Raw genomic sequence first — 23,200 nt, 5'->3', positions numbered from 1 at the left:
GAGTGAGGGAGCCTGAGAGTATTAGGTAGTAGGCCAGTACAGTGACCCAAACAGTTTGCGCTTTATTCAAGTTGGCTTCTTGGCGTTTATTGCAATGGTCATTAATTGTACCGCACAGATGGAAAAGGAATCCCAGAAGATTGAATTGGTAGTAGCAGCAGCAGAGTTTTTGGGCTGTCATAGATTTTAATGCAGAAGAACCACAGGGGGTTTTGAGAGAAGGGGTTTCAGCCTCCCAGGCCGACGGCCTGGTGTATGATCTGTTAGGGCAATTGTAGTGGAAAGGTGTGGTGGGAATAGTGGTATGTATGTAGGGTTAGATGGTGGTGCAATTTCCTTTTTTCCCCATTTCCTTTTTATTTATTTTTTGCGAACAAATGGTCAATGCACTTTCTGAACTGTGAAAAGCAGCAATTCACAACAAAGCGTCTAGTCTGCCGGAAAAGCACACGAAGAAGAAGACAGTTTGCAGATCCTATGAAAAGTTATTTAGCTTCAGCTCGTGTCAGCGTATCATATCTCTGAAATCGGAAGACTTAAAAACAGAACAACATGAGAAACGATGAAAATGATAAATAGTAATTGTTTAAAGTGTACTGAAAGAGAATATATCGTGTGATGTGCTGCAAAATTTGCTTCATAATTTGAAATTCCTCCGGTAGCTAGCAAGCTAGCTAGCTAACTATCTAGCTATGCATAGATAGGGACAAAGTGGGGCTGCTTGTTCTCATGTCGTGGCCCTACGTCTGCAGCTAGCTAGCTACAGAAAATATTTGGATTGTGAGAAGCATGGCTCTCCAACTCTGTTCCTGGAGAGAGCTACATGTTGCAACTGCACCATCAACTACTTAGTTAGCTAGCTGGCAACCTGACTAATTACCAATCTCCTTTATAATATAGCTGTCATTTGTGTTGTAGCCTGCTCATCTTCCTTTTTTCACAGCTGTCACAAATCCTGTTGTGCCCCAGAAACCTTGATTTTGTTGTAACATTTTTTAGCTTCTGTTTCATTTTTTTTTGGGGGGGGGGGGGGGGGGGGCAAGTTGTTGGTATTATAATGTGTCCTTTTTTATATGTGGACTCTGAGCAGTTTATTGTCTCATCCAAATAAAAAAATACTAAGTACATCTGTGCTCCCATTTGCCCATGTTTTTTAAAATCCTTTGAATGGTACAATGTTGTGATACTCTCAACTCATCCTGTGGTATAATCACATTCATAACTGTTTTATAAGACCTCAAATGAATGTCACGTTACTTAAGGTGTCTGTGCACACTCTATAACGGCAAATGACATGGTTATGACGCCCATCATTCCATTCAATGTAATAATGTGGCACAGAGGTTGGTAAATGAAATAACACCCTGTAATATCATCTGGTATGTCGACTCTTGTGTAGCATGTAATAACATATGACATAAGTTGCCACGCAGACTGTGTAATAGCGGTTAACATTGACATGAGCGCATATGACAACAGGATGAACAGTCATCCATATAACGCCCATTATACCTAGTTTTATAACATCTTATTCGTTACTCATAACTATTTAAAACTACTTGTAACAGCTTATGACAAATGCTATAATGTGTTATATAGTTGTTTTAAAGGCTTTATGATTGTATACATAAGGACACCTACAGTAAAGTGTCACCAATTTTTCCCTTGTGTTAAAAGCAAATACCCAATTAGGAAGATGAAGCTGTATTGACTAATTGATTGATTGGTTTTCTGCTGCCTTGCCAAATCCCCTTGCAGAAGACGTTATAAGGAGCAGTGAGCTGCATATTTCCTCACCTCCCCTTCCTCCTTCCATCCCTCGCCTCATGAATGAAACAGGAAGTGGGTGATCAATTACATGTTCGACTTACACATAAAAGAACAGTCTGAACTATATGTAAATGAGCTTACCCACTTAAGTTTAGCATCTGAAGGCTGTTTCATTGTAATTTACGTAGTTATGTCCAGAGTAAAATTCAATGGCTACAACTTATTATGTAATGTGGGAGATTCAAAGCGTACTGCCACTACCACCATACCAATGTGAGATCAGCAATACTTGTAAACTAGGTAATTTAAGGATGCGAGGGGCATTGTGCCGATAGAACCAGAAATAAACACACAAATGAGGATGGATATTCGGAATGAAAGTGACAGTATGGGACAAATCAATTCAGAGCTGTTTCTCATATCAGGATTTGATTGTACAGTTATAATGGTACTATCAGCCCTACTATATAATGGTACTATCAGCCCTGGATTTCCTCCCTAAATGCAGGATTCAATTGTTGTTTGTTAATTTCCTTGTCAGCAATTACAATGTTGTTATAGTATGGTTTCTAAGTAAAATGGTAGTATGAGGGCTTTACATCAGCCATAAGTAGCTTCTCACCCATCAAAATGCTTTAAGTGCTTAACTTATTCACGTACTGTAGTCTGTAGCTTTATCGATAGTTAGGCTACCTGCAGGCATGGGTTCTTGAGGGTGTCAAATACACAGTACATCAATCTAAATCGGTCATATAAACGTTTTGTCCTTCTGTTGTAAAACTATTTTACTCACTTTAGTGGGTGGATTGATATATCTGGGAGCACCTTTTAAATGTGTTTGTCATCAGGGTGTATGATTGCTCCACAGTGTAGTAAATAGATCTGACATTTACCCTTCACAATACAAACCGACGTTGTATCTCCTCGCCCCCAAAAATGGCAAAACTCTGACCTCCAAAAGATCATACAACACAATCAGACCATCTGACATTCCTAGATTGTTTCCAAGACAAATTCCCCTAGCAATAACATTCTGCACCGATAACATGGTGATCATGCAAACTGAGAGAGCAGGTGATAATCCAACTTCAATAACATCTCCCCAACATTGTGGTCCTTAAGGGGCATGTTGCTGCTGAACTCTTGTCCTTCCTTTGTCCTACCATTGTGCTGAGTCATTTAAAGATGTTAGATTAAAACCATATCACGTGATGTAGTCCTTTACAATCACACTCAGGATTGAAAATGGAAGATTTGGGCACTGGTAAGCACCTAAATTGAAACAAAGTAGCTGTACAGTAACATGCTATAAATTACATCGGAGCTCTCGCTCTAAGCTTCACAGCGCTGTATGGGTTTTGACTGACAGCCGTTCTGAACTTCCCCCGTCTCTCCCACTAGTGGAAACTTTTGCAGATGTTTTGTTGTCTGAGCAAGGGAAATGCTTTAAATTAAGAGGACTCTGTGTATTTTGAAAGATGAGACATTGAGGATTATAATGAATGCTGTTTTGATGTCATACAAGCAAGCCAAACACCTGTGAGTCCAAATGTGCACTTCACATTTCCATAATCATAAAACTCATGTCACATACAGTGTCAACGTTTTTGATCACTATGTTTGATGTACAGTTACAAGATGACATGGTGTTATACCCCGTGTTGTTCTGAACAGAATGAGCCTATGTTTGTCTATTGTGAAGAAAATTTAAGGCGGAACACACACCTGAATGCACTCATGACTCCTTTCTACACTCAAAGAAAAAAAGGTTCCAAAAGGTTTTTTTGGCTGTCCCCATAGGAGAACCCTTTTTGGTTCCAGGTAGAACCCTTTTTGGTTCTATGTAGAACTATTTTGGGTTCCATGTAGAACCCTCTGGGGAAAGGATTATACATGGAACCCAATAGGGTTCTACCTGGAACCAAAAAGGTTATTCAAAGGGTCTCCTATTGGGACAACCGATGAACCCTTTTTATTCAAGAGCATATGCGCACCAAAGTTACAGTCTGTTTCGCTGAATTGCCTTATGAAAGCCCTACACGGTAAGATAGTATTTTATAACGTATCTAGTCTAGCTTGGCAATAGAACAAGCTTTCAAATGATACCCACCTGACCCAGACTGTGATTTATAATGGGATGTTTTTGGATTGTGTAAACAACAGTAATTGTTTGATGGCGAGGATGCAGGGTTGTTTTCCAATCAGAACAACTACAATTGTACTTGCTCTAGTTCCTCAACGGCACAGCTAGGAGAGCTCAAAAAAAGCACTTTATAGTTGACAACTCTTCTTTGAGTCATTGAAGTGCATTGAATTGACTTAGTAACTGTGCACACTTTGGAGAGGAGTGTGGCCACTTGAATACACAAGTTAGTCCGCTCACTCGAAACCTTGTAATCTTATGTTGCACCTACCCCACATTCTCCAGGAACATTCTTATCATGTTACTGAATGTATTCAGAGTATTTTCTGATGTTGTTATCAACAAACGCGGCAAAAATGACAGTAAATGTAAAATGTACATAAAATCAATAGTGTAATGTTTGGATTCAGTCTTATGTCAGGTGAACTGTTGTGTCCTAAGCTTTGGTCTAATAATTTTCCCATAATTACATTTTGCAAACCCTTTCAATGGCAGCCATGCTTATACATATGCTTTTCATATTTCTTCCGTAAGAAACATTTCAATACATCCCTATCCATATAGGTCGTTGGAGTTGGCACACACAACACTTCGGATTCCGTGTTTCAAAACGTACAAAAACGGACTTGAATGATCATGGGCATTCAATATCCAAAGAGATTTACATTCTACAGAGCTTGAACGATAGAATGACAGTCCTTGGAACGTCTTATTACTTAAAGGAGTGTGAGTCACAATAAATTCCAACTGTACGACATTGTACGCATCCTGAGACGGCTCCATGTGGTTGGTGGTGATCTCACTTCCACCTGTCTTTAGCTTTAGGATGTGAGGTAGGCTATGAACAGAATTCCGCTAGACAGCCACATGATCTCATCTGACTGATCAACCCGCTACTCTCTGACTTGTATGGGCACAGTCGGACACAGAATTCTCACAAAAGTAGGATGGATGCCAGAGCGAAAGTAATTATTCAGGGTGTTAATTTAGTGGCTAAAATTGTTGACGGGAGTAAGTGGTCCGGCCTGGAATGGCCAGTCAGCATGTCTTTCTTTAACCTTGACATTTTAAAAATGCAAGCTATTCTTTATATAGCGCATAGTAAAAACAATTGAGTAAAAGTGGAGTAGGAATTATCAGATGGTTTTTGGACTTTCTGGAACTCATTTGAAGTTATAACACCTGGGAGAAATGACTAGCTGTACTGAGGTAAACTTAACTATATCACAAAAAGGCGGGGCAGACATCCAGGTAGTTTCTATATAATAGATAAACAACAAGTGACAGATTCACCAGTGTGAGGTGAGTAAGACTCAAAGACAGAGACCGAGGCTGTTCCTGAGTACCCTAAGCCTACTAGACTAGGGTTACTCTTTAACCATACCCCCAAACCCAATCCACACAAAATACATACTACACTCGGAGCAAAGGCTATTTGTTGTCCACCTCAAGTGATTTCTCCCTCCATTGTCCAGTTCATTGCCATTGAGAGGAATTTAGATGCTAAAACATGCCTCGGAGGGGTATTTGTACTGTCTAATGTGTCCACCACGTCAAGGGCACATGTACCAGTCTGTAAGTACCAGTTGGCAAACCGATCCCTCGGTCAGATGAAAGACGTCTAGCTGGAAGAAATCCGTCACATTCCCTCCTGCTATTTAATACTGATTAGCATTTTTTTTACTACATTGTTGAACTTTTGTGTCTCCACGACTACAATTTCAGGCTTAATTACTTTTTGGGTTGACAGAGTGCAAATAAGATCCCTCTGCTTAAATGACTTTGGAGGACTCAAAACACACAACTCATTCAGCTTGGGTCTGCGCAACCTTGTTTATTGGGGAATAAATACAATTTGGGACCAATCTACCGGTAGTTCTAGGTTTGTGTTTGTATTGTGTGTACCACTGAAAAGCACTGTGGTTTTAAATATAGTGGCTGTCTCTGCCCTTGGTTGCATATGACCTCTCAGAACACTGCGCCCGTCCCACATCATCCCCCACTCTACCACAGACGAGCTAGACTTTAGGCTAAACCAGGAAACTCTGGCTTTTCCTGGGTCATTAATTTCCAACATGGCTGCCGTTATGACTCACCGTTTGATACAAACACATCTTTAGAATAGATAATGCACATCCTTGACCTCTCCTGGAATCTACTCTCCATCCACAAAGCATCATGCCTTAAGGAAAATACTCAACACGGAGCGACCAGTATTCTCTGGTGCAATCCGCTATTACATTGATGTGGCATGTAGTCAGGGGTGGTGCTCATACATAATGTATTACTAGCTGCGGTAATCACTCATGGGGAGTGACTATTGGATGGCCGTCAAATGGAGATGCTCTGCGAAACATTTTGTGACCCCATTCCTCTTGGAAAAAATCCACTTAAGGGTAAGAATCATTTCAAACAATGTGTTGGGGGGGGGGGGGGGGGGGGGGGGGGGGGGGTAATGATAGCCTATACATCTACTAACTGCATCAAATGCTAATCGCCACTGTGGTCTCTGATATCATTTGTTTAGCAGTGAGCATGTTGACATTTTAGGGTCAGGTAGGATTACTGTCTCCTAGAAACTTTATACAAATGTCCTAATATGGAATTGTGTAACATAAAAGATGCATACTTCAAATAAAAGACAAGATTAATTTCAAATGTGCCAATAAAATCCTTTACAAAAGCCGCTACAAATAGATGCAAATATGTCAAAACTGCTAGGCCATGGCTTTGAGACAGAACTTCCCTCACACAGATTTTAACATGCCGTTATTTACCTAAATATGATCATTTCTGAAGTACATCCAACAGAATCCAGTCATACACTTTGACCAAACCTCATTCAGCGTGTATAATACGCTAGTGTCTCTGTCCACTCCCCTGTACACAGTTCTGCTCTGCGTTTTTTAAGTGGTGGTTTGTGCCATGCCCTTCAATGACTCAATGACAGCTTAAGGCACAATAGAGGCAAGATATATCACAAATTTCATGTGGCATAATCTTTATTACAGCTAGCAAATTGTGCTTTGCTATCATTTGTATTCTACTATCATTACACCACGTTAGCCCTATTAGCTTTAGTATAATTTTGTGCTGAGGGAGCCTTAATTAACCCTTGTTGTCAAAGGTCAAAAGGTTATAGAAGGTTCACTCATTCATCAGCTGCTATCTGTGTTTGCTTGTATCCATTTCGATGATGGATTGTCATAAAACATAGGCTTTTGATTCAGAATAGATGCTATAAATGTCTCCTCTTCCAGCCTAATTCTCAACAGCCTTGATAAAAATATGAACAATGTAATCTTAAAGTTGTTTCATTGTTATATCATTGCAATAACAATGTTTTGCAACATTTAAGTATGGTACTGTATAATCTGAGCTAAACGTGTAATTCTTCAAGCTCTGTCAAGTTGGTTGTTGATCATTGCTAGAAAGCCATTTTCAAGTCTTGCCATAGATTTTCAAGCCCGATTTAAGTCAACATTGTAAATAGGCCACTAAGGAACATTCAATGTCATCTTGGTAAGCAACTCCAGTGTAGATTTGGCCTTGTGTTTTAGGTAATTGTCCTACTGAAAAGTGGATTTGTCTCCCATTGTCTGTTGGAAAGAAGACTGAACCAGATTTTCCTCTAAGATTTTGCCTGTGCTTAGCTGTATTCAATTTATTTTTATTCTAAAAAACTCTGTAGTGCTTGCCGATGACAAGCATACCCATAACATGATGCTGCCACCACCATGCTTGAAAATATGAAGAATGGTACTCAGTGATGTGTTGTGTTGAATTTGCACCAGACATTGAATTCAGGACAAAAAGCTCATTTCATTTCCACATTTTTTGCAGTATTACTTAAGTACCTTGTTGCAAACTATGCATGTTTTGAAATATTTGTATTCTATACAGGCTTCCTTCTTTTCACTCTGTCATTTAGGTTAGTATTGTGGAGTACAGTAACAACAATGTTGTTGATCCATCCTTATTTTTCTCATATCATAACCATTAAACACTGTAGCTGTTTTAAAATCCCCATTGGCCTCATGGTGAAATTCCTGAGCAGTTTCATTCCTCTCCGGCAACTGAGTTAGGAAGGACGCCTGTATCTTTGTAGTGACTGGGTCTTTGTAGTGACTGGGTGTATTGATACACCATCCAAAGCCTAATAAATGACTTCACCTCAAGGGGATATTCAGCTCAGATGTTTTTTTTACACTACCATTCGGTGCCCTTCTTTGCGAGGCATTGGAAATCTGTGCTTGAAATTCACCCCTCGATTGAAGGACCTTACAGATGTGTGAATACTTATTGACTCCAGACATTTTTTTTATATACACATTTCTAAAATGTTCTACAAACAAAATTCCACTTTGACATTATGGGATATTGTGTGTAGATCAGTGACACAAAATGTAAATGTAATCCATTTTAAATGTAGGCTGTAAAACAACTAAATGTGGAAAACTTAAAGGGATGTGAATGCTTTCTGACGGCACTTAATATACATTACCACAGAACTCTACAGGAAAAAGCCTGTCAATGCAAATAAAGGTGTGCTGTCTAGGCCGGAGAAGGAAGTCAAACAGTCCTTTCCTCTGGCGCAATCAGGGAGTTCCAGCTTGTGACTTACTAGAATCCCTGTTTATCTGGGACACATTGCATGGTAGGGAGGTGAATGCTGTTTTTCTCACTCTTAAACTTCCGTCATGGCATACATGTGGTGAATATGAACGCTAAATACATGTGGTGAATATGAACGCTAAATACATGTGGTGAATATGAACGCTAAACACATGTGGTGAATATGAACGCTAAATACATGTGGTGAATATGAACGCTAAATACATGTGGTGAATATGAACGCTAAATACATGTGGTGAATATGAACGCTAAATACATGTGGTGAATATGAACGCTAAATACATGTGGTGAATATGAACGCTAAATACATGTAGTGAATATGAACGCTAAATACATGTGGTGAATATGAACGCTAAATACATGTGGTGAATATGAACGCTAAATACATGTGGTGAATATGAACGCTAAATACATGTGGTGAATATGAACGCTAAATACATGTGGTGAATATGAACGCTAAATACCTGTGGTGAATATGAACGCTAAATACATGTGGTGAATATGAACACTAAATACCTGTGGTGAATATGAACGCTAAATACCTGTGGTGAATATGAATGCTAAATACATGTGGTGAATATGAACGCTAAATACATGTGGGGCTAAATAAAGCAACACAGGGAATCGAGGCACACAAAGCTTTAAGCAAAACGACACAAAATATACAGTAACTGGAATAACAAAATGTTTTGCTAATTCTGCATTGGACACCAATATGTCACTGATATGTTATAAACCTGTTATAAATAAGCTTACCGAGTAGGTACAAATTGGATGCATGTATGGAATTTATGGCTCTGCCAGTCAAGGCCATAAGTAATTTTACTGATATTCAAGACAGTATAAATGACATAAAGCTCTATAGACTACCAATATGAGAGCGGTTGGCAATGCTATAGGCCTATACATAAAACAGTCCAGAAGAGTATCCACTTTGCAACTAAAATGACACTTTGGCTGCATTAAGAAAGGAAGCCCGATTATGATATTTCACTAATTAGTTGTTTGACTAATCAGATCAGCTCTGAGAAAGATCTGACATGAAAAGATATGATGTAATTGGTCAGAAGACCAATAAGTGGTAAAAAACTATATATCAGAACTGGGGTGCCTGTCGAAATGCAGCCATATAACCAATAAAAATAAAAAATACACACAATTTTGCACTGAATAAATGTATTGTGTCATCATGCAGAAATATTAAGGACATTAGGTGAGTGATATATTTTGGTATTGGGAGAACAAATCAATAATGTGTGTGTGTGTCAATGACAGAAAGCAATATTAATTTTATGACATCTGTAGCCTATAATGCGTAGAAATATGTTTTAGAATAAGAAAACTATGCCTGTGCCTTTTCAACCCCCATAATTTGGCTCAAAGTTTCAGTTTCATTTTAGGTATATGATACATAGTGCGATTGAGCTTCGATTATGTCCCTTCTTAGCAACCCCTACCCCAGTTTATAATCAATACAATTGGTACAGATATTGTGCAGCAACGCACGAGCGCACCCTCAATCGAAGGTCTATCAGCCGTCTCTTTGGATTACACCGGAATAGTCGGTATAGACATGGTAAATATAGCCGGCCAATCTTTTGCTCACTCACACATGTAGCACACTCGGTAAAACCCGTGCAGACACGGCTCGCTCAGAGTAGGACGATGTAGCGCGCAACGTATACGTCACTGTGATGTTGACGATTACATAAAATGTAATTATTACCCAATCATATAACAGCTGTTGCCAGAATTACGTGATATTCGATCATTATATATAACATAAACAATATTATTTTCATAGAACTTAGACTGACGGTAGTGATCATTTATCCATTTCACTTCAGATGGCATCCATTATTTCGGGTACGTGGGGGGGCGGGGGACAAAACCACAAATTACAGGTAAAGAAATAACGAAAATCCGTCTCAGAGAGAAAGATCATCTACAAAATGAACACGTCTAATAAACGCTCTTATGGTTCGTTTGGACATGTAAGCATCATAGCCGAGAGATTTCTGTAGCCTAGTCTCGTTGAATCTACAGTGGGCAGTGAGGCAAGTGCCTAGTGTCTGACTGAGTATGGATCTAGCTGTGTTCAGCGTTTCAGTGGGAAGGCACAGGAGGGGGCACAGAATTCATGCAAGGTGAATCCGCTGACCATGGGCTATCTCAGGAACAGTGGCACAATCACAATCATGTGCTATAATGTTCACAGCAGGATATAATAATCACACACAGGCACACACACACACACGCACACACACGCTTTAGATATACGTGCAGAGCGGCAGTGAGTCCAGGCGTTTCCTCTGATATTTTATTGATCTCCAGCCGTTGGAGGTTGGGCTACGCCAAAAATGCCATGCATGCTTCGGGCCTCATATCGATTTTATTGCCTTGTTTTTCAATTAAACCTAGACAGACAAATTGCACAAACATATGACAGTGGCTATCCTCATGGCATATATCTAGTCACCGAATGTGTTATAAACCGGCATGAATGTGGTTTTCAGGAAAAAAATGAAACCCTGGTGCAGATCCTGCCATAGCATGGTGTCGCCAAAGCAAACCCAATTGAACCCTACAGACGCATAGTTGGGAGAGAGCTACAATTCTGTCCTCCTTGATTGAATTTGAGTCTAATACAAGGAATAGTGTAAACTATACCCCATTGTAGAGGCCAGTTATAACAAAATGTACAATCTCATATGACCCCCCACCCCCACTTTATTCGACCCCGTCCCACTCCTATAAAACGCTCTCTCCATCAACTATCTAGAAAAAGGTAAATCCGAATGGCTGAGGTAATTCTGAACACATATTTCGTTCTACCAAGGGTTGAAGAACAATCGTTAACGGTGTTTGCAGGGATTGCTTGGCTAGGAGGACTATGGGCTATGATAGCTTTCATCCACTGTATTTTACCACTGTTAAGGGTAGCTGTCCATCCATATTAGCCAGCAATAAGAATTCATAAGCTTATATTGATTTGGGTGATTTCTAGCAGGATACTATTTATGGTAGATGTGTTTGTTTTATATTATTGCCTGCCTGTAATGCTAATAGCCCTATACTATTTTCTCAAATCACTGCATTTTAACGGACCATTAATAGAGAAGTCATATTTTATCCTGCTCATATTACGTGTATGATCATCAGTGCACGCATGCGGGCACCACTAGGCTATTGACACTGGTGGGAAGACACATTCGAATGCGTAAAATATAAATGAATAGCCTAAAGATATCCGCCTCTGTATTTTTGGTAAGAACCGAAACCTCACATATTTGTTATGTTTGCGGTGAAGTAGCGCTCAGCAAGGATATGTCAGACGCTGACGCCCGATTGCGCTGAGGATTCGGAAGGGAGGAGAGTGTGGAACCAAGGGAAGAGGGCAGGAATAGTATAAATATATAAGCTTACACTTCGTAGTTCTTGTGTACGATCCTTCATTGTTTCCCCGCCGTGCTGGCTAAAATATAATCGCCTGGGTTTTTCCGCCTCGTTGTCTTCTTATGTCCAAAGGTCCGACAATTTGATATTTTCTTCTAGTATTCAAATGAGGGGATAGCTTATGAGTCTCCCCTGTTAGCTACCTTCTCTGCCTTTTTTCCTTTTCTCTAGTCCCCCCTCTACCGTGCTTGTGCGTCCTCCTTGGCGGTGCAGTGTCGCCCCGCAGCGCGCTCCGACTCCAGCAAACGAATGCGATACGAGCGCGGTACTGATGCTGCAAAAAAAAAAAGGATGAAAAAAGAAGCGATGCGGAGGGATGGAACTCTGTGCGCACGCGCGGTCTCCCTCTCTCCATCTCTAACACTTTACCTGCTATCCCTCCCCCTCCGCCCTTTTTCCCTTCGGTGTCTATCCGCAGCGCGTAATCGGTCGGCGCTCCAAGCCAACCAGTGAACTGTAGTTTGTTTTAGGTGAATTAAAATCATTTGGTGGAATTCAATCCACGCGCATGGAGACTGGGTAGGGCAACGGAAACCCCAGCCCCCCTTCCCAAAGGAGCGGTTTCCTCAAGGGGCTCAGGGTGGTCTATAGTGGCAGGCAGAAGGAAGTGAGATAATCAGAGGATGAGGTGATGTTACCCCCATTAAACACGTTTTTTTTTTTTTTATCGGAAGCCACCCACTTCAATGCACAAGAGCTCTATTTATGAGCTGTCCACCACAAACTGGCAAACGCCATCACAATGACTGGAATAGAAGTCAGCTGTAGACTAAAAGGCAATGTAACCTAATGATTTAGATAATTCAATATCAGACTTTACTTTCTGTTTTAATATTAGGCTAACTATTTTACTGATAGGCCTAGATTTTGAAAACCTTAACAAAATTGTATAAGGTAAATTTTTTTTATAAAAGTTATTCGATTGTTATACATCTAGACCTGCATTCTAATAGCCTATAACCTGAGGCAAATGACATCAAAGTTGTTTCAACATTTCTTTGTTTAATTCAATTAGAATAGGCTACCATGTTAGATTTCTTTATGAGTCTACATCTTGTGTCAAAGTTATCTTATTGTATACCGTATTCAGTGGCCTTTCCCCCCAAACCAACAGGAGTCATATTACTAAACATAACATAAATGTTGTCTTCAACCTCATGTTACAATTCCATTTCCTCACATGTTGACTCAATTGATCAGAGTTGTGCACTCACATTCCACATTGACAGTATCCCTGAATGGCCCCTGACTGTTTGAGCATAGCCTACTGCAAAGAAGAATCAATAAGAGCTCCTAACATTATTCAATGCCTGTATTCAAGGCAATGTATGGACTTCATGTCCTAATAATGCACACGATGTCCTCATTCAGTGGAATCATTCGTCTAGCCCAGATAACCCAACCTGTGGCTTGGCAATGGTCCAGTACTATCTGAAATACTTCTCAGTTTTAATTACAGTAACAGGTTAGACCGAAGTTGTTAGGCTACCAATATTACACGTGAGAAATTCAAAGGATAAACATATACTATCTACCAATGAATCAGTACCTATGTTATGCAGTGACGTCTTATATCCAGTAAGATAGTTAATAGATTGGGCCAAGGTGCAGATTCATTTGAAATAAGAATTTTATGATTGTGATGAACTCACGCTCCACTCTAATTTCCTTGGAAGTGGCAGCATGCCCAGTGACAAACTGTCTTGTACTGTATAACCCACCTTGATGTCTTCCATTTAGCTGGCATAGAGTAGAAATAAAAAGGCAGAGATGAGGCAGGTTTAAAACATAGCCAATAGAGTGGGGGTCCATCTCACTAAAAAGGGGTTATATCCTGAAGGAGACCCTGATAGTCATTACATGTCACATATGCCTGATACACACTATAGGGCCGACCTGAACTATACCTCGCTGGCTCAGATCATTTCTTTTCACATTGTCCTGCAGAGTTACAGTAACTATGGTGGATGTGTAACCAGTTCAGCCCAGTACAGTTTGGCTTGGCTCGGCACAGTTTGGTTCAGCTCAGTTTGTCTGAGTAGGCTGAAATAGAAACAGTAATGAAATCCACTGTGCACATTGCTCTGTTTTAACTGGGTAACTGGGTAACCTGTTATTTTCCTTTCTAACAAGTTCCCAGCTGTCCTCACAAAACCAGGCCTGCTGAAAAGGACTCGGAGTTAAGGCCTACAACTGAAATAAAAAACCCATGATCAGGAGGAAGTTAAGTCAGAGATTATACCTGTCGTATACACCCCAAATATCTCTGGCAGTTTAAGTGCTCCCTTCAAGAAGTCGTAAAAACATTTCACTCCAGGAATTCGTCTTTAGGGTTGATTATCCTTTTCCAAATAATCAGCCGTTATAATTAGAATTCTGAACTGTCATCACCAAACCCTTATGGAAAAACAACATGAATTTCATGTGAACACATGATCTTATGTGAAGTTGATGTGATAACATGTGACAATATGTAAAGCAACGTGATATCATGAAACTACACATGTGAAAACCTGATCACATGTGAAGTGTTCCAAAAACATGTTTTCGCATGATTTCACATGTAATTTCAGGCAAAATCATGTGATTTTCCACATGGGAAATATTTGAGTTTTTCTGTAAAGGAATACAGGGCCAAATCCTACTGTAACTTGGTATCCATGAATAACTTGAATTCTCATGGCTACCGAAAGGAAAGTTTTATATATATATATATTTTTTTTTTTCCTGTGTCGAATCGCCAACTGGCAACCCATCCCTTATGGGATTAATTGACACATAAACAAACATTACAATCATTTACAATGATAATTAAATGATCATTCTTCTTCCGGTGTTCTCTGCACTCACTGTGCATTGAATAAAGAGTGAAAAAAAGAAAGAAAGAAAATCAATACATATTAGTAAATAAGGTTATCCAAACAATAACTACACCCCTAGAGCAGTAAAATAATATACAAACATATATACAGTGGGAAGAAAAAGTATGTGAATCCTTTAGAATTACCTGGATTTCTGCATGAATTGGTCATAAAATGTTATCTGATCTTCATCTAAGTCACAACAATAGACACACACAGTCTGCTTAAACTAACAACACACAAACAATCATACTGTTTCATGTCGTTATTGAACACACTGTGTAAACATTCACAGTGCAGGTCGGGAAAAGTATGTGAACCCTTGGATTTAATAACAGGTTGACCCTCCTTTGGGAGCAATAACTTCAACCAAACGTTTTCTGTAGATACGGATCAGACCCACACAACTATCAGGAGGAATTTTGGACCATTCCTCTTTACAAAACTTTTTCAGTTCCACTATATTCTTGGGATGTCTGGTGTGAACTGCTCTCTTGAAGTCATGCCACAGCATCTCATTCGGGTTGAGGTCAGGACTGTCTGGGCCACTCCAGAAGGTGTATTTTCTTCTGTTCAAGCCATTCTGTTGTTGATTTACTTCTGTCTTTTGGGTTGTTGTCCTGTTGCATCGCCTAACTTCTGTTGAGCTTCCATTGGCGGACAGATAGCCTTACATTCTCCTGCAAAATGTCTTGATAAACTAGGGAATACATTTTCCAGTCGATGATAGCAAGCTGTCCAAGCCCTGAGGCAGCCAAGCAGCCCCAAACCATGATGCTCCCTCCACCATAGTTTACAGTTTTGTTCCTTCCAAACAACACAACTTTAGTTTCATCTATCCACAGAATATTTTGCCAGTAGCGCTGTGGAACATCCAGGTGCTCTGTTGCGAACTTCAGACGTGCAGCAATGTTTACTTTGGACAGCAGTGGCTTCTTCCGTGGTGTCCTCCCATGAACACCATTCTTGTTTAGTGTTCTACGTATTGTAGACTCGTCAACAGAGATGTTAGCATCTTCCAGAGATTTCTGTAAGTCTTTAGCTGACACTCTAGGATTCTTCTTAACCTCAATGAGCATTCTGCGCTGAGCTCCAGCAGTCATCTTTGAAGGACGGACACTCCTAAGGAGAATAGCAACAGTGCTGCACTTTCTCCATTTATAGACAGTTTGTCTTACCGTGGACTGACTTTCAGAGATACTTTTGTTACCCTTTCCAGCTTTATGCAAGGCAACAATTCTTAATCTTAGGTCTTCTGACATGCCTTTTGTTCAAGGCATGGCTCACATCAGGCAATGCTTCTTGTGAATAGAAAACTCGATCTTTGTGAGTGTTTTTTAATGGGGCAGGGTGGCTCTAACCAAAATCTCCAATTTCGTCTCATTGATTCTTCTCCAGGTTAGTTGACTCCTGACTCCAATTAGATTTTGGAGTCATTAGCCTAGGGGTTTGCATACTTTTCCCAACCTACACAGTGAATGTTTAAATTATGTATTCAATATAGACAATACAAGAAAAATACAATAATTTGTGTGTTATTAGTTTAAGCACACTGTGTTTGTCTATTGTTGTGACTATTGTTGTGAATTTTATGTAAAATGTATGCAAAAATCCAGGTAATTCCAAAGGGTTCACATACTTTTTTGTGCCACTGTGCATACAGACACACTGTATACAGTATATACACATACATACATACATACCAACACATATACACACACACACACACACACACACACACACACACACACACACACACACACACACATACATACATACATACATACATACATACATACATACATACATACATACATACATACATACACATCTACCATTGACCCCAATACATGGTTTACATGAAAGTATGGGTTAACGCGTGTAAATTGAACCCACATGTAGGATTCAGCCCACAGGTATCAAATTATTGAGTAGTTAAATAATCACTGGCACCACGATAGGTCTACTCAGTTTATTGAATGACAGTACAAGCAGAAAATAGAAAATGCAAACAAATGTGAAAGGAAAGGAACATAAACATAAAAAAAAAAGATAAATACAGTGAAAACTAAATGTAAGTGACGTACTGTATGTAAGCCACATTTGCTTTCTCAGCTATTGCCAAGTGTCATGTCAATTGAGGAATGTGGTCATGTTCCTGTTACATTGGTCTAATGCAGAGGAGGAGTCCCAAATGGAACCCTATTCCCTATATAGTGCACTACATTTGACCAGAGCCCTATGGGCCCTGGTCAAAGGCATGCACTAGAAGTGGAATAGGATGCCATTTGCGACGCATCCAGAGTCAGTGGTCTCACCCACTTCATCTGGGTGGTGGTAATGAATCAGCAAAAGCACTTGGGTAATGTTCCTCTTCAAGCAGGCCTCAAGTAGACCCAAAATCCCTCCTTTCACATTACTTTCAATACGTTTTTTTTTTGTGTGTCACAGTTATACGAGTAATACTGAAACCCCAACTATTTGGATGTATCAGACATTACATAGAATTGTGCAACAAAAAATACACAAAAAAAGGTCAATTTTGAGAAATAATTTAGTTTTGTGACAGAAAGAAAAAATATATGAATGTAGAGGCAACCCTGAAGCAATGAATCATTTTATCGCCGTGGAAAGGAATACCCAAGCTTGTCAACGCAAGCTAATTGGTTGACCTATCGATTTAATGCATTTAAAAAAAACTGATTTACCATTAGCCTCATGTCACAAAGGTGAAGCAGAGAGAAAACGGCAAAGGACCGTCTGGCATGGCATGTGTTGTTGCGGCCTTATGCTCCACAGAGAGTGAAGAGGAGAAAATAGTCATATGAGGCTCAGCTGGTAAGAGCATTGGTTAGAGGTTGTCGGTTTGATTTCCGCTTGGGGTCACATATTCTAAAAATATATGCACCGTACTGTAAGTCCTTTTGGATAAAAGCATCTGCCAAATGGCACATGTTATTATATTATTATAATTAAGTAAGTAAATTAACATGAGGGGCACCGTTCACAGGAAGGTCCTGTTCCGGGTACTGTGAGAACCCTGGAAGAGGGTGGGTAACGTCTCTGTCGCTCTGTCCCAGTCATGGACGTAACTCAGCCTACCCTGGGACCCAGGTGAGGGGGCATACTGATCACAGAAGGCTCCTTTAAGGCTGGGGCCGCAGACCACAGACAGGGAGACATAAAGCGTGCCGTGTTTCAACTTGAAACTTTGGTTGACGTTCATGCCCCTTTGAGGGGTTATGGAGCCCTTTCCTAGCAGGTTATCGTTCCATCTGTTGTCGCGGTCCCACACCTCAAAGTACAAGGTTCTGTTAGGGAACACAGAGAGTGGGTGAATGAGATAGAGCGCTCTAAGTAAGACCAGTGGTAATACACAAAATATTCACAATGCTGGCTAAATGTAATTGTTTTCAAAAAACTCTTACAAGGTTTTATAGAATAGGGAGCATAATTAGCAAACTGGAAACTACCCTGGAGATCCCACCGACAAAGACACAGAGAGGCCAAAACACCCTTATCATATGTCTTGTTGCTCCACTTATTCCTTTGCACAGGATGCCTATACATAGTAACCCTCAAGAGACTATTTAACATAAAAATGGAAAAAAACTCACTGTTTACTTTTCAAATCCACTGTTCCATACTGAATCCTATAGTTCCAGTGGGGGAAGTCATTGTTCCAGATCACAGGAGTGGAACCGCCTTGCTTTCCATAGAGGACCTTGACATAGCCGTCTGTCTTAGAGAAGTAGTCGCCCCAGAGCCCCGTAGCTCGGACCACCGTCACATTCATCCTGGCCACGCCCGGTTTACTGGGGCAGCAGTTGGAGTCCACATTCCTGTGACCGCTACAGATACAGGCACAGCCTTTGTTGCGTCTCCCTGTCTTGCAAGCAGAAGGGCAGGAGGTGGACACAGCGTTCTTTTGGATGTAGTCTCTGATGGCATTGCGCAGGTTGGCCTTAAGGATGGGGTTGCCTCTGGCCAGGAAATGCAGGGAGCTGAGCTGGTAGGAGACCACACCAGGGACCTTATTCAGGGTCTTCAGCCAGGTTTTATAGCCAGACTTCTTGTCAGGGCTGAAGAGGATGTCCTCAACCTCGACGTTGCCGCCCTGCACTTCGGTGACGCGGTCCGAGAAGGTGGCTCCGAAGCTTACGCCTGTCTTCAGTTTATTGCTCAGGGACTTGCAGTACTTGGTCTCGGCGCTGATCGTGACACCTTTGATGGTGCCACTGGCTTCCACCCCCAGACAGTTGCTGACAGAATGGAGGGAGAGGCCGCTCATGGCCATCTTACAGGTGCGTATGGCTGTGGTGGAGTGCACCCGCCCCCCCAGGTGCACGTTGCGGATGTAGTGGGTGCCATAGATGGAGATGAACTGGCTGTAGGCAGGGTTGGTCTTGTGAGTGTACGTGCTGGGCAGGTTTTTTAGGGAGTCCTGAAACTCCTGGCTCAGAGGGGGTTGGGTTCGGATGCGAAAGCTAAGGTCAGAGAGAGAGGTATGATGAATAAAAACAACTTCAACAACATGGAGAACACTGTTTTTTTTCCCCGTACACAATTTATATAAATAGCTGTCTGCTTTTTTTTTGTTGCTTTGGGCCACCTTAATTTACATCCTATGGCACTAAAATCAAAATTTCGACTCACGTGTAATATTCGCATTTGAATTCATGGCTGGTAAAAGAGAACTTGTCATTGGTGGAGTGGCCTCTGGCGAACATGGCAGTTTTGGAGTGTGTGCCTCCAACAGCAACCCCAGCAATGCCCTGGATTCCCAGGCCAGCCTTCCAGCTGACGCTGGCAGCGTTAGCGGTCTCCTTTAGAACGGAGGTGCTCGACTCGTACATCTGGCTGCTGAGGCTCCGACGACACTTCACCTTTGTGCGCCAGTCCAGTACGGAGAGCGGTAACTTCTGGACCTGGCCGCCCATCAGAGTGTTGGTGCACAGGGTGCAGTTACCGTCGTGCCCACCCACCATGAACTTCCGCACATCCACCACAAAGGCGCCGGAGGTCTGCATCTTGACGATGTCGAAACCCTCTCCGGCCAGGTTGTGGCCGGGGACGAACGGAGCCTTCTGGCAGTCGGTGAAGGAGCCAGTGTGGCAGCCGTGACACACAGGGAGGAAGAGGAGGAAGAGTAGAAGGTTGACAGGCATGGCAGGTGCTGGGAAGAGAGACATTTGGCAAATGTGGTGTGACAAAGGCAGGGGATAGACATAGAAAGAATATCATGAGGGATTTTAGAAATAAAGTTATACGATTTTGCAATTGCCATCCCACTGGGCAAAGACGTCACATCAACATCACAAAAACGGGTGTATTTACTACATTTGGGTGTATTAATAAAGGACAAAATCTATAAAACATCTCAGGTCACTGTGAAAACCACACGGAAGTTCAGGCATTCCAAGATTTGTATTTCCCACATTGCCTTTAAAAGGTCACTAAAGTTAATGAATTGGAAAATAATATAACATAAATCATACATTGGATATAAGAGGAGTTACTGATGCAAACATCTTGGATTCAGATCTAAAGCAAAGGTTGACATTTAACGGGAAGAGTTTGCTGTACATACTGTAATGAGAGAATCATTTTGATAAAGTATATCTTAAAATCAGTTTCATAGTGAATAGAAGTTATTTTAGAACTCATGTTACTTTGAGGAGCAAATGGATTGTTATTTGATTTACTGATCTGCCATCATATCCTAAAGAGGACTTTCTAGTAATAAATAAATACACGATTTAGTACCAACATTGTTTCTCTCGCTCTCAATTTCTCCGTACTGTGCAACAATGATTACAGTATTCATACTCTTCACTGACTGAATGGCTCTCTCATTTGAACGGTCTTTGATAATCCAAATACCTAAACCTTATATTAGGCAGTATGGTCTTTTGGACAATCAAGCTCTTTTAATTCTTTGGATTGTGATTATCTCTCTTATTAACTGTTGGAAATAGTCAAGTGAGTTAACAATAGTTCCAGGGTTCACAATAGTGACTATATGACCATCATGTAGATGACGAAAATAGAACTGAAATTCAGAATAACGTTACTTAATTTTGAATACTTTATATCAAGTGTGATGATTCATAAAATATGTACATTGAGTGGCAATGAAACAATAGTGCATTTTCTACAAGAGGAATGCAATCAAATTATTTGGACTCACCTTACACAGAGATGTTGGTATTTTGAGGTGAAATATATTGGACAGTAAACCTACTTATATCTTTATATACCAATATTCAGATTGGTGAATGGGGAGTGGCTAACAGAGATATACCCATTTATGGAGTAGCCTGTGACAAACCAAACCACCAACTAAGCACACACACACACACACACACAAACACTTTCTCACAACCTCTAACACCCAAATATACCCATACACACAACGCAAATACAAGGGGACAGGCATACTTAGTTTTCTTCAATTGTTTTAGCACAATTTTGAAAACAGGGCCCGGTTTGTCAAACCACGACACACAATTAGCACAACCCTACATCAAAGTAGCACAACACTTCAGATCATTTGCAAAATGGAACACTTTTGTCAAAACTATACACGACTTCATAAAAAAATATATATTTTGTTACCACGAAACACACACATCTCATATGACTTAAATATTTTTGAAACAGTTACACACTGCTGTTGCCAACCTAAAATACTTTTAGCAAGTCTAATTGTCAGTGATTAGAGTACTGTAAATGAAGTACACAGAGAAAGTGCAACTATACAAACACAACACAAGACCAATGCTGCAGACTGAGGAAAACATCATGTATTTCTCTCCATATACCCACATCAGTCAACATGGAGAATCACAAGAAAACATGTCCCAGTTCTCATGCTACTACAGTAGTGTGCATAACACTGTTAACTCAGCAAACAGACAAACATAAAATACTGTATCCAGTACAGGTTACAATTACAGTAAACGACAACATAAAAAATAATCTGAAAAGAAAAACTGACAATATTGTACAGAAAATACTACAGTAAACAGACTATACATAATCTCTTCACCTAGCTGGATCTGGTCAGAGAATTATCAACATCACAAGCAATATCGTCATTAGCAAGACAACGCGGGAAGAACCGTCTTGAATGTCGAATCCATCCTTGCACAGCTGCGGCGTCGACTTGGTCACAGGTGTCCTCCGTGGCCTGAATGAGGGGTACCTGAGCCTGGGGCTGGAGATCGTAAACCTCCGTGGCCTGAATGAGGGGTACCTGAGCCTGGGGCTGGAGATCGTAAACCTTCCACCGCCATGCAGAGAAAAACTCTTCGATAGGGTTTAGAAACGGAGAGTATGGTGGAAGATATAGTACTGTCAACTGTGGATGGTGTTGAAACCAGTTCTGGACCAAAGCAGAGTGGTGGAATGACACATTGTCCCAGATGACCGTGTATTGCATCTGGTGGATTTCATTACCTGGCTGTGACGATGTGGTGCAATCGGTCCAAAAATGCGAGAATGTGAGGTGTGTTGTAAGGGCCCATTTTGGCATGACGGAGGACAACCCCATGCTGTGAAATGGCAGTGCAAAGGGTGATGTTACCCCCACGTTGCCCTGGGACATTGATTATAGCCCTGTGGCCAATTATATTTCGGCCTCTCCTTCTTGCTTTTGTGAGGTTGAACCCTGTGTAGTGTTGACTGAGAGACCTGATGGACATTATTGAAAATGGCATGGTCACCGATAATGTTGGCTTGTAGTTCTCTGAGCCTGATAGCATTATTGGCCAAAACCATGTTTATTATCTCTCTCTCTTGTTCTTCCGTGAATATGGGCCCCCTTCCTCCTTGTCGTTCCCGACCCTCAATCCTATGTAGAGAATAATACATGTAACTTACTGTACAATGTCACAGGAAGGGGTATCACAAGTGCTGATATGGTGCTGACAATAAGCGGCTGATTACTGTAACTGTAGACAGATCTTCTTTTACCTGTTTTCCTGTTGAAAAGTCCTTATGACAGATGCCAGTGTATATCTGCTAAGATTTGGCTGAAATCTCAGTCCAGCCTCCTTCAGCGTCAATCTGTGGTTCACAACATGGTCCACTAGTGTTGCATGAATGTCATTTGATAAGTTTGGTCCTCTTCTTCTTTGTGCACGTTCTCCTCCTGCTTCAGGTCTTATTTGACCTCTGGCTCGGCCTCTGCCTCTTCCTCTTCCTCTACCTCCTTCTCCTCCTCTGTGTACTCCTCCTCTCACCCTCACTCTTCTTCTGACTCCTTCCATTTTGGTTGAAGGCAGATGAACCTACCTGCTGCATTTTTATAGTGCTTTAACCTGATTGGTGT

General features: G+C 40.9%; 2 protein-coding genes across 3 annotated transcripts in view; both read right to left on the bottom strand.

Annotated features, from left to right (window-relative positions):
• The window catches only part of LOC110538117 (syntaxin-1B), a 51,695-nt gene extending 39,403 nt beyond the window's left edge, over positions 1 to 12,292 (bottom strand). Inside the window, exon 1 of the mRNA XM_036938149.1 lies at positions 11,975 to 12,292. Coding sequence (XP_036794044.1) covers positions 11,975 to 12,004 — 30 coding nt within the window. The 5' untranslated portion in view covers positions 12,005 to 12,292. The remainder of the gene's footprint in view (positions 1 to 11,974) is intronic.
• Positions 12,293 to 16,822: 4,530 nt separating this feature from the next.
• Positions 16,823 to 21,083, bottom strand: prf1.3 (perforin 1.3). 2 transcript variants are annotated; one of them, XM_021624717.2, is made up of 4 exons: positions 21,056 to 21,083; positions 19,522 to 20,041; positions 18,483 to 19,352; positions 16,823 to 18,176 (listed from the first exon to the last, which is right to left on the bottom strand). In XM_021624717.2, the coding sequence occupies exons 2-4, from the start codon at positions 20,031 to 20,033 to the stop codon at positions 17,870 to 17,872; spliced, it is 1,689 nt and encodes a 562-aa protein (XP_021480392.1). In that variant the 5' UTR covers positions 20,034 to 20,041; positions 21,056 to 21,083; the 3' UTR covers positions 16,823 to 17,869. The 2 variants fall into 2 exon arrangements, with proteins under 2 accessions (XP_021480392.1, XP_036794043.1); XM_036938148.1 differs by having other exon boundaries at positions 17,993 to 18,176; positions 18,490 to 19,352.
• Positions 21,084 to 23,200: the final 2,117 nt, after the last annotated feature.

The sequence above is a fragment of the Oncorhynchus mykiss genome, chromosome 12 (genome assembly GCF_013265735.2).
Source record: "Oncorhynchus mykiss isolate Arlee chromosome 12, USDA_OmykA_1.1, whole genome shotgun sequence".
In the NCBI taxonomy this organism is placed as follows: domain Eukaryota; kingdom Metazoa; phylum Chordata; class Actinopteri; order Salmoniformes; family Salmonidae; genus Oncorhynchus; species Oncorhynchus mykiss.
The sequence above is the reverse complement of the archived record's forward strand: the minus strand, read 5'-3'. Positions and strand labels throughout refer to the sequence as shown.

Coding starts and splice junctions, on each gene's coding strand:
- prf1.3 (XM_021624717.2), bottom strand. CDS start 20,033: ATGCCTGTCAACCTTCTACTCTTCCTCCTCTTCCTCCCTGTGTGTCAC. Junction 19,353..19,521: donor TTCAAATGCGAATATTACAC/GTGAGTCGAAAT, acceptor CTCTGACCTTAG/CTTTCGCATCCGAACCCAAC. Junction 18,177..18,482: donor GTGGATTTGAAAAGTAAACA/GTGAGTTTTTTT, acceptor GTTCCCTAACAG/AACCTTGTACTTTGAGGTGT.